The sequence below is a fragment of the Canis lupus genome, chromosome 35 (assembly GCF_003254725.2).
Source record: "Canis lupus dingo isolate Sandy chromosome 35, ASM325472v2, whole genome shotgun sequence".
Lineage (NCBI taxonomy): Eukaryota > Metazoa > Chordata > Mammalia > Carnivora > Canidae > Canis > Canis lupus.
The window spans coordinates 23,638,187-23,651,618 of NC_064277.1; the positions used below are offsets into that span (position 1 = coordinate 23,638,187).

The following is a 13,432-nucleotide window of genomic DNA, read 5'->3' on the forward strand; positions in this document are numbered from 1 at the left end:
CTCTAAATAGGCAAAGAGGCCCACTGTGGCCTCACCATGTTTTCCTCCTGTGTTCTTTTGGTAGGTCTGTGATAACAGTGTACGTACTAATGCTGCTCTGGAGCATCAACATAGATTTGTGCTTGGCAAAGTTTGAAAAATACGCCAAGATACAAACATTGAGAAGGATGTGATCATCAAACAAACTGCCTTGGATTCCCATATAGAAACTCTGGAGTGCTTACCAGTCTGAATGATACTTCATGAATTTCAGTTCTTCTCAACTGGGGAGTCTGCAGACTAGAAACTATATTCAGAAATATTTTAAGTTTCCCCTCTTAACTCAATAAAATACTTAGATAAGCAAACAAGACCAAACCAAACCCTAGCTCTTATCTGAAGAATTGGGAGCATACTGAATGATGTGTAGCTGAATGAGAGCCTATGAGAAAAACGAGAGTTAAAATAAGCCAAAAATCATAGTACAATGTAGATTTGGAAGCTAGGTCATGGAACTTTGAGGGTTGAGGAATTCTGCAGGGATGGGACAGTGTCTGGTCTCAGGTACAGCTGTCCTGTGTGTGTGTGTGTGTGTGTGTGTGTGTGTAGATTTCTACAAATAAGAGATTCTAGGGCCAGCTCAGCTGAATGATAAGATAATTTGACAGACTTTAAGCAATGAAAGGACATTTAGAAGATTTATAGGACCCCATAGATCAGTGATTTTATTCACTCTAGCCCTGACTAGATTATACTTACATATTTCTGTAACCGGTAGTTTTAGGATTTTTATTGAAGCCCCTTAGGTACTGAGGGAAAAAAATTGTATTGGCCACCATTCTTCTATCCTATTGGATTGAACTACCAGTGGATCAGATTCTAATGCCTTTACTAGAGTTCCAGATTCTGGCAGATATGCTCACTTCTTCTGAAGATGGGCACATTCTGAGAAGTGAGCAGCAGGCTAGAACCCCTGTCATCAGTGAATCACTTCTGTGTTCATTAACTCCTTGCTTGGCTTTTTATAATGCATTATACAGAGCACTGATGGAATGAGTGAAAATATGCATGGCTACACCTGTGCATACGGTCAGATGCAGCTGTGCCCACGCAGGCTGAGTGGAATTATTTCCTCTAAAAAGTTTACAGTTTGGAAGTTCAATAAAGAAGCATAATATCCAGTAACAAAATGATAGAACAGTCCTGAAACTTGTGTGTGTGTGTGTGTGTGTGTGTGTGTGTGTGTGTGATTTTAAAGGATCTTTTTGGTGCTACAGTTTGAAACAGATAAACTACCCTTCCCCAACTCAGAGGGGGTGGGGAAGAGAAGGAGAAATAAAATGACAGATTCTATAGTTTTATGAGGAAGTAAAATTCCCAAACATGCCTTAAAAAAATGAGAGGAAGTACTTGTCAAAATGAGATTTCTAATTTTCCCCCTCATCCCAGGTTTAGAGTGGGACCTACTAATCTGTATTTTTTTTTAATTTTTTTTTTAATCTGTATTTTTAATGAGACCCAGGTGAATCTTATCAGTGGACCGCTGGGGAATAAAGAAGTAAAGTGTTAGATAAATCCAATAGCTACTGAAACCTTGTTTCAGAGGCAGGAATTAAACAAACATCCTTTTATCTTTAGCCTAGGAAAATTTTTAATGTAGACATCAAAGACTTGGTGCTTCCATTTTTCTGATTTGCCATCTGAAATCTGCCTTGGTGGAAAAATGTCAATGCAAATTTACTGCCTTTAGGTTAAAAAGATTTTTCCCCCTGTTACACAAACAGACTTTCAACCTTAGCTTTAGGATTAAATAATTTTATTTTGATAACTCCCTTCCCCTGCTTTAAAATATTTAAAATTCTTGACTTCAAAAGCAGATTGAACTTTTAAAAGGCTATGTTGGAGTGTGGGTATCTCTCTAGCACATTCACTTTTAAAAGTGTTGTGCATTTGTGTCTATTTGTGCATATGTGCATTTAGGTAGGATTATTCAGACTGAACAGACTTAAGTGGAGTTTGAATTCTTGAAAATAGCCAATAACTACAATGCAGACTAAAAAAACAGCTCTCTGAGTGAGACCTTTATGGCTGACTTCTTAATCAGTGAAAACCCCAAAACTAGCTAGCGGGTTCCTTCCTGGCGTCGAGACCCCTTCTTCAGGTCAGGTGAGAGGCACAGAAACTGAATGTTTCCCTAACCTCTGTTAAAAGGCAGGAGAACAGTGAATCTGTAGCAATTTGAAGGAAGATGAGGAGTACAAGCAGAAGCAGTTGAGTATGGTACCGTTTGGTCGGTAGAGGTTTTTTTTTTTATTATTTTTTTAAGATGGGGGGAAATGCATATTTAAGTAATAACCAAAGTCTAACAATCAGACTCTCTTAATTTACTCCAGCCTGGGTTTGTTTTCCTTTTTGTCAATGGAAGAATTGTTCTTCACAACATGGTACATGTGGTTCCCATTAAGTTTGTCTTTACCCAGGTGTTTTTCATTTCTTCCACTAAATCTTGAGTTTTGAGATTGCAGAGGCAGGTTGAAATTGGTAAAGAAAATCTATTACCTGTGTGTTTATGGCAGCACTTAAAGCTTATCTTTGGAAATCCTTAGCCCTGTTCACACATTCTTCTATTCCATTTTCAAAGACAGAAGCAGAATCGCAGTTGACCTTATCAACAGCATAGCATCAAGGGTGGGTGATGTTTTTCCATACAAATTAAAATGTCACTGTGTACTTTTGTTTTTCACATAGTGAAGTGAAGTTGACAGTGGCCTCCTTCCTGTCTGATCGGATTGTGGATGAAATTCTGGATGCACTTTCACACTGCCATCATAAACTGGTGAGTGTGGTGGACATCTTGAGTGGGACTTCCTGTTGTGGGCTGCTGTGAAGCAGGGCAGGCTCCAACATGGGGATGTGGCTTCTTTCCTGCATTTTACTCTTTTGCAACTTTATGGGCCAAGATCCTGCTTTTCCCTCCTACAGTGCTTCCAAATATAGAACATGTTAGAACTTCTCCAGAGGGAATAGAAGGGGAAAGGAGAAGTAATTGTATTGAGAAGTTTTGTTGTGTGATTTATATTGCTGGTCAAAGGTTTTGGTATGAAATAATGCTGAGGCTGAGATCTAAAATTAAGAAAATTACGATTAATTTTTGTGTGCTTGTTTTGTTGCTCTCTGATATGATAATTTGGTAATGGACTATTCTTGAAAACATGGGGTGAGGGGAATGAAATATTTGGAGTCCAAAGAAAGTCAAGGGTAAAATGGACATGTCCTAGGGATTGATAGCTGCCGAGTGCCCAGCCAGGCCTCTTGGATGTAACTGAGGTGAAGAAATAAATTTTCTTCATCTAGAGACTGGTTTTATCAAAGTAGGAGACTTTACTTCCAATACTGTGCATATAAAAAATATATCAGACACTTCATGTGTTTTTAACTTTAGGAAGTCCTCTGAGGCACCTATGAAAGTTTTGTTACTCCTTACATCTTGCGTCATGAACATTGTAGCAATGTGATGTGATAGGAATCTCTCAAGCAAGTTATGACATATTCCCCAGAGAAACATTTCAGGTTAATTACAGGCTGGATATAGCCAGTTTTATGACATTGAATTGTTGGTGACGCCAGAAAACACCACGGTGAGAGCAACAGTAACTGCCTCTTTTCCACGAGGCAGGCAACATGAATATTCTGAAAAACTCATTTTAGAAAAATACATAGGCTGTCCTCTAAAATTGAAAAGGTAGGACAGGCGTCTAGAGCAGTGCCATCAAAATGCTGCCCATGGGTTGGAGCTGGCCCCACGAACCTATGGGCACCTGACAAGGTTAGGTCCACAGGCAAGAGGAAACACAGAGAAAATTCTGGAGCAATTTGAGATGGCCACAATACACAAACACAGTTATTTCTCTAAAGTTTCATTTTTATTGTATTTCACCAGTTCTATCGGTTTGTGGCAAACTGGAAATATAAAAAACTGGTTCCTCCCCACAGAGAATCTAAGAATCACTAGCTTCTAGCTTATGGCACAATAAAGAGCTATGTTATTGTTTAGAGCTCCCAAGTCAGACTTTTCCTTTTTTAAATAAGCAGACACAACATCCATGGAGCATGCTTTATAGAAACAGTTTCTCCATAACCCAAGGCTGCAAGGACCACCTCAAAATGCCCTCAACATGATATTGTATCAACGTGACCGTACATGAGCACCACACTGAAGGGTTGAATTTTCCGCTTTTTTTTTTTTAACATGTGTCCTTCTTTAAAGAATGTACTCAGAAAATATTGACTTTTTTTTTTTCAATTTAAAAAAGAATTGTGTGGGTACTTTTTTTTTTTTTAAGATTTTATTATTTTATTTATTTAATCATGAGAGACACACAGAGAGAGGCAGAGACACAGGCAGAGGGAGAAGCAGGCTCCAGGCAGGAAGCCCGATATGGGACTCGATCCCGAGACTCCAGGATCACGCCCTGGGCTGAAGGCAGGCGCTAAACCGCTGAGCCACCCAGGGATCCCTGTGGGTGCACTTTTATAGTAAGCTTTATTTTAATATTCTGCAGATTTGGATTGTAAGGAGAGAGCTTAGCTTAACTGTTATATGAAAGGAATAGTATCTAAAAAAAAAATGAAATTTTGTTTTCAGGGACATTCCAATTACATTAATATGTTCTCTAATTTAACTTTAGAAGTATAGCCAGAGGTTCCACGGTATTGTCAACTGGTTCTCAATTATCGTTTCACAAGAGTTAATCAAAGTTCCTAGTGATGATTCAGCTCAACACTAGAGTTTATTAATTTCAGCCCAGTTTATTCTCTTATCATTAATTTTTTTTAGGTTTACCTAGAGCATAACACTGGAAATTAATCAATCCTATTAAATATGGTATTCATGATCTGAAAACAATGAAAGCTAGCAGCAATTACAATTTTGTTAGCAATTTCCTTCCTTTCAGCCCTTTAAAAACTGAGAATGTTGGAAACATCTTGTGTCTCCTAATTAGATACTTTTAAAGCATTAGAGAGAGAAATAAATTATTTCAGAGGAAATATAAAATAAAATTAATAAAAAGAACACTCCTTGTTTTCTTCTAGACTAAGTATTCTTGTCAATTACTAAAGGAGGTTTTGTAATTTCTTGCTTAAGACAGTCCACCCTCCAAAGATAATAAGAGGTGAGTTATTGTAGTGGGAATGTGTTAAAAATTGTCATTAACCACACACAGGTGGAATCCTTCACTGTGCCACCTTGTGGAAGGTATCTTCCAGAATTCTGCTAACCTGCTCTTCCTTTGCCTCTGGTGCCTTTTCTCCTTGTACCCGTCTTGACTCTCTTAGACTGACCATTTCAGCAGACGAGGCAAGACCCTTCCTGAGCCTGAGGCCATAGAGATTGAGCTGGTGGAGGAGAAGCCAGCTAAACACTCTGTCATCACGATGGAGGAGCTCACGGAGATGGAGCGTTTGGAAGATCTGGATACTTGTATGGTAAGACACATCCTTTGGTGACACCATGACTCCATCACCATAGGGCTTTGCTACTAAATTTTTTTTTTTTTAAGATCTCACCTTTACAAACCAGACCAAATAAAACTCCCTGGCAGAGATCATTCTTTCAGAAACTTATTGCTTACAGAGATTGTTAATGAAGCTAATAAAGCTGAAGCTTCAGGTCCCCCTCCAAAGCCCGGTACCATACTTTGGATTTGTAATTTTATAAAACCTCATTTTATTTTATTTCATTTAATTCTATTCTATATTCCAATATGTTAACAGACAGTGTAATATTAGTTTTAGGTGTACAATATAGTGACTCAGCACTTTCATCCATCACCTGGAGCTCATCACAGGTGCCCTCCTTCATCCCCATCACCTATGTCAACCATCCCTCCACCAACCTCCCCTCTGGTGACAACGAGTTTGTTCTTTAGAGTTAACAGTATATTTCTTGGTTTGTCTCTCTCTTTTTTTCTTTTGCTCATTCTTTTGGGTTTATTTGTTTCTTAAAACTTTTCTTAAAGAGCATTCCCATACACCCCTCCCAAGGACAAATTGTGGAAGTTTCACTGAGCCATAAAACCTGGTTCTGTCCTGTGGCTGCAGTGGAAAAAATTCCTAAATTCATTAGGAGAAATTTATTATTTAACTTTTGAAGGTCATTGGTAACAAGAAAATATTTTTAAATAAATAAGCCATTAAAAATGTGGGAAGGACTTTTTCCCACACAGAATGTGTGGAATGACTATTTCTGTCTTGGTCCTATCATTTTTTTCCTTATGGTGCTTTTTTCCTATTCTTAACTTACATAATTTGAGGGTATCCTCTTAAATTTGCATTTCCCATTTAGTTTATATTCTATTTAATTCCCTTGACTTGATGTGCTTTAGAAGATGGAATATACATACAGTGTTACCTAGCAGTGGGTCTCAATTCCTTATTTTCTAAATTTCACATGGTATATTCATCTGGCCACATAACTAGAGTGTTCAGCTTGCTGATAAATTTTTTCTGCTCTAAGGGCAATTTTACTTAGGTTCCTATTTCATTATTTTAGAATTTGTATTATTAACATAGTTACATTTTACTTTACCATTATAACAGTTATATGTGCCTCCGTATTCAATATTTTTATGTTTCACTAAAATAATTCATCTTTTAGGAATTCCTCATAATCTGAGAGAGTGCTGCTGAGATAACATCTGGGCTACTTCTTTGCCCAAATGTTTCTACAATTACTAATAATTTTAGTAGTTTTTAGTTTCAGGCATGTCAGGAATGATATTTGTTTTTAACTTTCAAAACCAAGGATCTGAGGTGCCCACTATTATTTTTCTAGTCCAGAAGGAAAGATAATGCTTTAAGTAGTTTCTTATTTATAAGCCATTGTTACCTGTTAAAGTTGGTGAATAAAATAATTGAGAACCCTCCAGATAAAATCCTATCATATACAAAGAGGCTAGCAAAGAAAGTCAGAAATATAATCCTACTTTTTCAAATAACATTCTAGTAGAGCTAATGATGGCAGATAATTTGCTATACAACTATGTAAACTTACAAGTGTATTTATTTACTCTATGTAGGAGGAATTGTCAAGTTTTTAAATAACTTGCTTGTCCAGTATATTGTAAAATGTTTCTTTAGTGTTTTTACTTTGTTTGCATCTTGAGGCAATCGAAGTTAACACAGGGTAATTATTCAGTAAGCTCTTAGGCTAACCCCCCAAAAAATAAGTATGTTATAGAAAATAAGGTTTTGTTTTGTTTTGTTTTTTTAGGAAATAGGTTTAAAATCAAAATTAACTCTACATGTCACGTTTTCTGCCAGAATTGTTTGGTCATGTGTGAGTTCAGAAAGAGTAAAGAAAATGTGAGTTAGTAATATGTATTTTGTTGCATTTATAAGTTATGTGGTTTAGGCTGAGAGTGTTGGCTAAGAAGGACTAGCTTAGCCACTATAAGGATGGTGTTTCATTGTGTAAACTTTGTTTTTGTATGATTGATTAGGGTTTTGTCATGTGAAAGAAAAAGGTGGTTCTTAAAGTGGGTGGGGTGAGAATAGAGGAGAAAATCATTTCTTTAAATTTATTTTTTATTAAGGTACAATTGACATATAACACTCTTTGTTTTATTTACTTTTTATTTTTTAAAAAAGATTTATTTATATATTTGGGAAAGGGAGAGAGTGCACATGAGCAGGGGTAGGGGCAAGAAGGAGAGGCAGAGAGAATCTTTTTTTTTTAAAGATTTATTTATGTATGTATGTATGTATTTATTCATTCATGAGAGACACGGACTCAAGAGATGCAGAGACATAGGCAGAGGGAGAAGCAGGCTCCTTGCAGGGAGCCCAATACGGGACTCAATCCGGGATCCCAGGATCACGATCTGAGCCGAAGGCAGGCACCCAACCGCTGAGCCACCCAGGCATCCTGAGGTATAGAGAGAATCTTAAGCAGGCTCCACGCCCAGCACTGAGCCCCACATAGGGCTCCATCCCAGGACCCTGAGATCATGACCTGAGCTTAAATAATGAGTCAGACAAACGGAGCCACCCAAGACCCTCTTTACTTATTTATTTTTTAATTAATTAATTAATTAATTTATTTATTTATTTATGATAGTCACAGAGAGAGAAAGAGAGAGAGGCAGAGACATAGGCAGAGGGAGAAGCAGGCTCCATGCACCGGGAGCCCGACGTGGAATTCGATCCGAGGTCTCCAGGATCGCGCCCTGGGCCAAAGGCAGGCACCAAACCGCTGTGCCACCCAGGAATCCCTACTTATTTATTTTTAATGTAACTCTACACCCAATGTGGGGCTCAAACTCATGACCCCCAAGATCAAGAGTCATAGGCTCTACTGACTGAGCCTGTCAGGTATCTTTTTTCTTTTTTTTTCTGTCAGGTATCTTGGTGTTGTTTTACTTTTAGGTATACAATATAATGATTTGATATATATACATATATATTGTAAAATGACGACAGTAAATTTAGTTAACATCTGTCATAACACATAGTTAACAAACTTTTTGTTCTTTGTGAGAACATTTATGATCTACTCTTAGGAACTTTCAGATATGCAGTAGGGTACTAACTATACTTAGAGCAGTGTATGTTACATTCCTAGGACTTGTGTATCTGATGATCAGAAGTCTGTACCATTTTTTTATTTTTATTTTTTTAAGATTTTATGTATTTATTTATGAGAGAGAGGCAAAGACATAGGCAGAAGGAGAAGCAGACTCCCTACAGGAAGCCCAATGCGGGACTCGATCCCAGGACCCCAGATTCACAACCTGAGCCAAAGGCAGATGCTCAACCACTGAGCCACCCCGGTGCCCCTGTACCTTTTTTTAAATTGCAGGTTATATTTTAAAATTGAGATGCAGAACCACCATCAGGAGCAAAGGGCAAAACTATGCTGCAAGCATACCCAACACGGGATGGTTTCCATTTTATAAAAATGTTCCTGTTGCTGTGATCTAAGAAGCATAAATAGAGGTTTCCCAGAACCAGGCTCATAGGATGGCCTGAGTTAGAAGGGTGGTTTTTTTCTGGTTCTGACCACCATGGAGGCAAGCATTGAGGACTGTTCCTGACTGAGCACCTGCTGAATGGTGGGGGGAGCAGGGCCTTAGGTATGAGTGGGTAACAGAGAAACATGGGATGGAGCTCTCTATAAAAGAGCAATACATGGGCAGAATTTGAAAATAGCATTTTTTTGTTCCAACTAATTCCTTCATCATTGTTTTAACTCAGCTAATTACTTGTTAAGGAGCAGAAAACCAGAGCTGAGTTTACTGTTAGTTTAATGGGAAAGAACATTTGTGTGGAGAAAGTGCACATCAGTGGATTTGTACTGTAATGATTTTCCCAATACCCTCAGCCTGACCATCGATCCCAAGCCACCCACAGTGTACGCCGTGGCAGCTCTTCTGAGTGCAGGGATCCCTTTCCTAAAGAGAATCCATTTTCTCAGCTTTGGACTTTATACCCTAAGCCAGTGGCACAAATCCAGAGCTAATTTGAAAATTAGTTTCACCTTTTAAAATTACCCCTCCTATCATCTCTCAAAATCAAAGTGGCAAATCACTTGTATTTCTCATTGATATCTATTACCAAATATCCAGGTCCTCACATGGTGCTATTTTAAAAAGGTCTGAAGAACGTATTTGCAAGGGAGAGAGATTTAATCTGTTTTGGTTTTCTGAATGAATGAATGAACGAATGAATGAATGAATGTGTACATATTCCTTGGCAGCATTTCCGGCTTAAGTGATCCTGAAAGATAGGACACAGGTTAAGTATTGTGTGAAAGGGTCCCAGAAGAACAAGTGCATCCATGCATGGATACAGCCTTTCCCACATGGAACTGTGAGCCTCCAGCAGGTAGAATTTGTGCCATACACACAGCAAGAGCACTGTTGAGTGTGATGCTGTAAGTTTACTATTACCTAAAATGTTTATTGATACCCCAGAGCCCTGTGACACTTTGCCTAGGGCATTCCAAAGAAACTTGGACTCATTACCAACCTCCTCCTTAGCAATTCTACTTACAGATTCAGGATCCTGGCAGTTTTTGCCTATGATGTTCATGACATCTGCTAAATCTATTTTTGAACATTTCTTTAACAAACTTAGTAGGCAATCTGGGCATCTCTTTTTTTCCCCCTACCCCCAGATATCTTGTCTCATGTTTTCTTCCATTTCTCTTTGGTCCAAAAGTCAGTTCCATTTCAATCCTTATATCTCTTTAAAGAACGAGGAGTTATAATCACACTAAGGAAGGTTTAGTGCTATAAATTAGAGGTAGAAATTTATATTAGTTGAGTTCAAGGATTGCCTTTTTGAAGATGGAAACAATCATCTATGTGACTGATTTCTTTATTTAAAAAACTTTTCAAAAATATTTTATTTATTTATTTATTTGATACAGAGCATGAGCAGGGGGAAGAAGGAGAAGAGCAGGGGCAGAAGGAGAAGCAGACTCCCCACTGAGCAGGGAGCCTGATGCAGGGCTCAATCCAGGACCTTGTGATCATGACCTGAGCCGAAGGCAGATACTTCACCCGCTGAGTCACCCAGGTGTCCCAATAGACTGATTTCCTAAACTTACTCTTTGACCAAGTGAGGGCTGAAATAAGGATGAATGAGTGGTGTGACAGGCCCTGATACCCACTGGGGGGGATGTCTGAGACCTTCTCATCAATCTTAGTTTCATAATTGTTGAAGGAGAAGGCAGTTTTCTTTAAATAAAAGGGCAGAGTTGCAAAACTGTCTTCAATCAAATTATTCTCTTTTTCTTTTAGCTAGAAAGAAACTCAGAGGGGGTGCCTGGGTGGCTCAGTGGTTGAGCACCTGCCATTGGCTCAGGCTTTGATCCCAGGGTCCTGGCATCGAGTCCCGCATTGAGCTCCCTGCAGAGAGCCTGTTTCTCCCTCTGCCTATGTCTCTGCTTCTCTCTCTGTGTCTCAAGAATCAATAAATAAAATCTTTAAAAAAAAGAAAAAAACTCAGAGGTTATCTAGTTCATATGATGGGAATCACGGGGTGGGGGTGGGGGTGGCGGTCAGGGGAGGAGGGCCTGGATAGAATGAGAGCCATCAGAATAACCTGCAGACTTCCAGCCTGTGTCCACTCTCATAGCCCCAGAGATTCTGATGTCACTTTACTCCAAGGAGAAAATCAGATGGTTTAAAAAGTCGTGTTCATTTCTTTAACACACAGATGAAGTCCCTATAATGTGCCAGGTGCTATTCTTCACTCTTTATGAAGAGTAAGCAGTTCAGTCCTTAAACAATCACCTATGAATGGTAGATATCATTGCTATCTTGTGTCTATAAGTGGGGAAACTGAGGCATAGAACAGTTAAGAACAAGTGGGGAAACAAGGCATAGAGCAAGTTAAGCAACTTGTCCAAGTGACCTGAGGTCACCCAAAGGCAGGCAGTTTGGTATCATAGTATATGGATGTCATATATGGCATATTTCTTACATCCAGAATTAAATCTTGAGTTAGATTTAATTAGACTTGCATTGCTTTGTGTAACACGTCTGCTTACTAATTCCAGATTAAATTGACATGTGAACAGGAACCCAAATGAAAGACATGTGCTGTATAAACATAACCTAAGCCTTCAGGTTTTAAACGTTATTGGAAACCACTGGGTCAAAAATCTGACATGCTCAATTGGTAGACTTGAATCTGCCCACTTTGGGCTTACCTGGAATATTACTTGCCTTTCCATGTGCTATTTTGTTGGTGACAGTGATTAATTAGCTTTCCTACATACTTAAAATCCCAACACACATGCCTTCTATGTCATGCTGAAACGTGTATTTACTTAGCCTCTTGATTGTCCGTAGACCATCTGTTCTTTCCTGCAATCAGGTGCTCTTAGGAAATCAATATTCCCAGCTGTCTCTTTCAACTTCACTTTGTCATTGGCCTTTGGGGTATTGAAGGATGCTGTTTGCATTCTACTGATTAGTTATTTCTCAGTATTTAATTTATCATTATATATAGTTTACCACCTTTAAAAAATCACAGAAGCTCAGCATTTAGGATCCCATGCCAAGTGGGTGAAGAGCCAGTGTCTGCTCTGTAGTATAACTAACTCACTAATTGTGTGTAATTCTTTCATTTATTTTAATGAGTGTCATACCAGTTTTAAATCAAAAGATATTCATGCAAAGGAGCAGTTCATCTACTTACTGCTGTTTCTTTGGAAAAGAATTTTAAAAGGCTTGAATTATTAGTACATCTTGTGAATCCTTTTTTCAATGAGAAAATAACAATTATTTTCCCTTAAATTCAGCCTCAAATTTTAATATATAATTTTTTAAGCTTTTTTTTAAAAAAAAGTTTTTATTTATTTGAGAGAGCATGAGAGAGAGAGAGAGAGAACACGAGTGGAGGGGGAGAAGCAGGCTCCTTGTTGAGTGGGGAGACTGACCTGGGCTTGATCCCAGGACCTCGGGACCATGACCTGAGTCAAAGGCAGATGCTTAACCAACTGAACCACCTAGGTACCCCTAATTTTTAAGCCTTTTAATACAGATTAAAATGTAGTGAAGATCTGTTTGTCTTGGTCAAAATACTTTTTAAAAACAAATCCCCTCAAAAAAAAACCCCACCCCACTTTCAAGTATCAGCAGTTATTAGTTGAACTAATCTATTAACAACAGTACCAAGTATAGTTCATTGAGTCGATACCTCATGTAAATTAGTTGCACTGTGTTCAAGCCCTATTGGCTTCTTCTTATGATTTTATTTATTCTGTAATGTCATTTCCTTATTGATATCATTATGGGAAATGGAGGTTTGACTTTATAACCACTGGAAAGCAGCCCAAGAAAACCTCTTAATTTCCACATTTTAATTTTCAAACCTATAGCACAATCTGTATAGTTCAGCCAGAGCAGGTAGTGTGTTTCTCAAAGTTCTAGTAATTTTTGTGGCAGTCCTTTGTGGAAATGCCAGGGGTACCCTGCAAATCCCTAAAGAGGCTGCCATTCCCTGGCGGCTGACAGTTTTCTTAATCTTCTAATTTTTAACTGGCACCATAAAATAACTTAGAACATTAACTAGTTGTGACTAGTCAGGGCATTCCAAAACCAGCATCAAAACTGGGCATCTGACTTGCAGAGGATATCATGATTCTTCTGAGCTCTATTCTAACATGTAATGGTAAATATAAAAGATAATTTTGGTTTCCCTCATGAATTAAATTAAGCAAATGACCCTAATAGCCTGTGGATTGATGAAACAAACCAAAACCATACCATTGTTTACATGGGGGGGGGGGGTTATAGATGACAGAGGAGTTACTTATACTTCCTTAAACAGGACATTTTCTAGTAAAGTGCTAACTAGCTAAGTCCCTTATAAGCAATCACAGATTTAGTAACTCCTGGGATAGTACAGTAGAACCAGTATTTGGTAATTTCTCTAAAAT

At 38.3% G+C, this 13,432-nt stretch overlaps 1 protein-coding gene across 5 annotated transcripts in view; it reads left to right on the forward strand.

Annotated features, from left to right (window-relative positions):
- Positions 1–13,432, forward strand: part of CARMIL1 (capping protein regulator and myosin 1 linker 1) — a 311,565-nt gene that overhangs the window by 243,092 nt on the left and 55,041 nt on the right. For all 5 annotated transcript variants that reach the window (XM_025442784.3, XM_035710597.2, XM_025442806.3 and 2 more), the window contains exons 28-29: positions 2,728–2,815; positions 5,317–5,466. In XM_025442784.3, the coding sequence (XP_025298569.1) occupies positions 2,728–2,815; positions 5,317–5,466 (238 nt within the window). The remainder of the gene's footprint in view (positions 1–2,727; positions 2,816–5,316; positions 5,467–13,432) is intronic.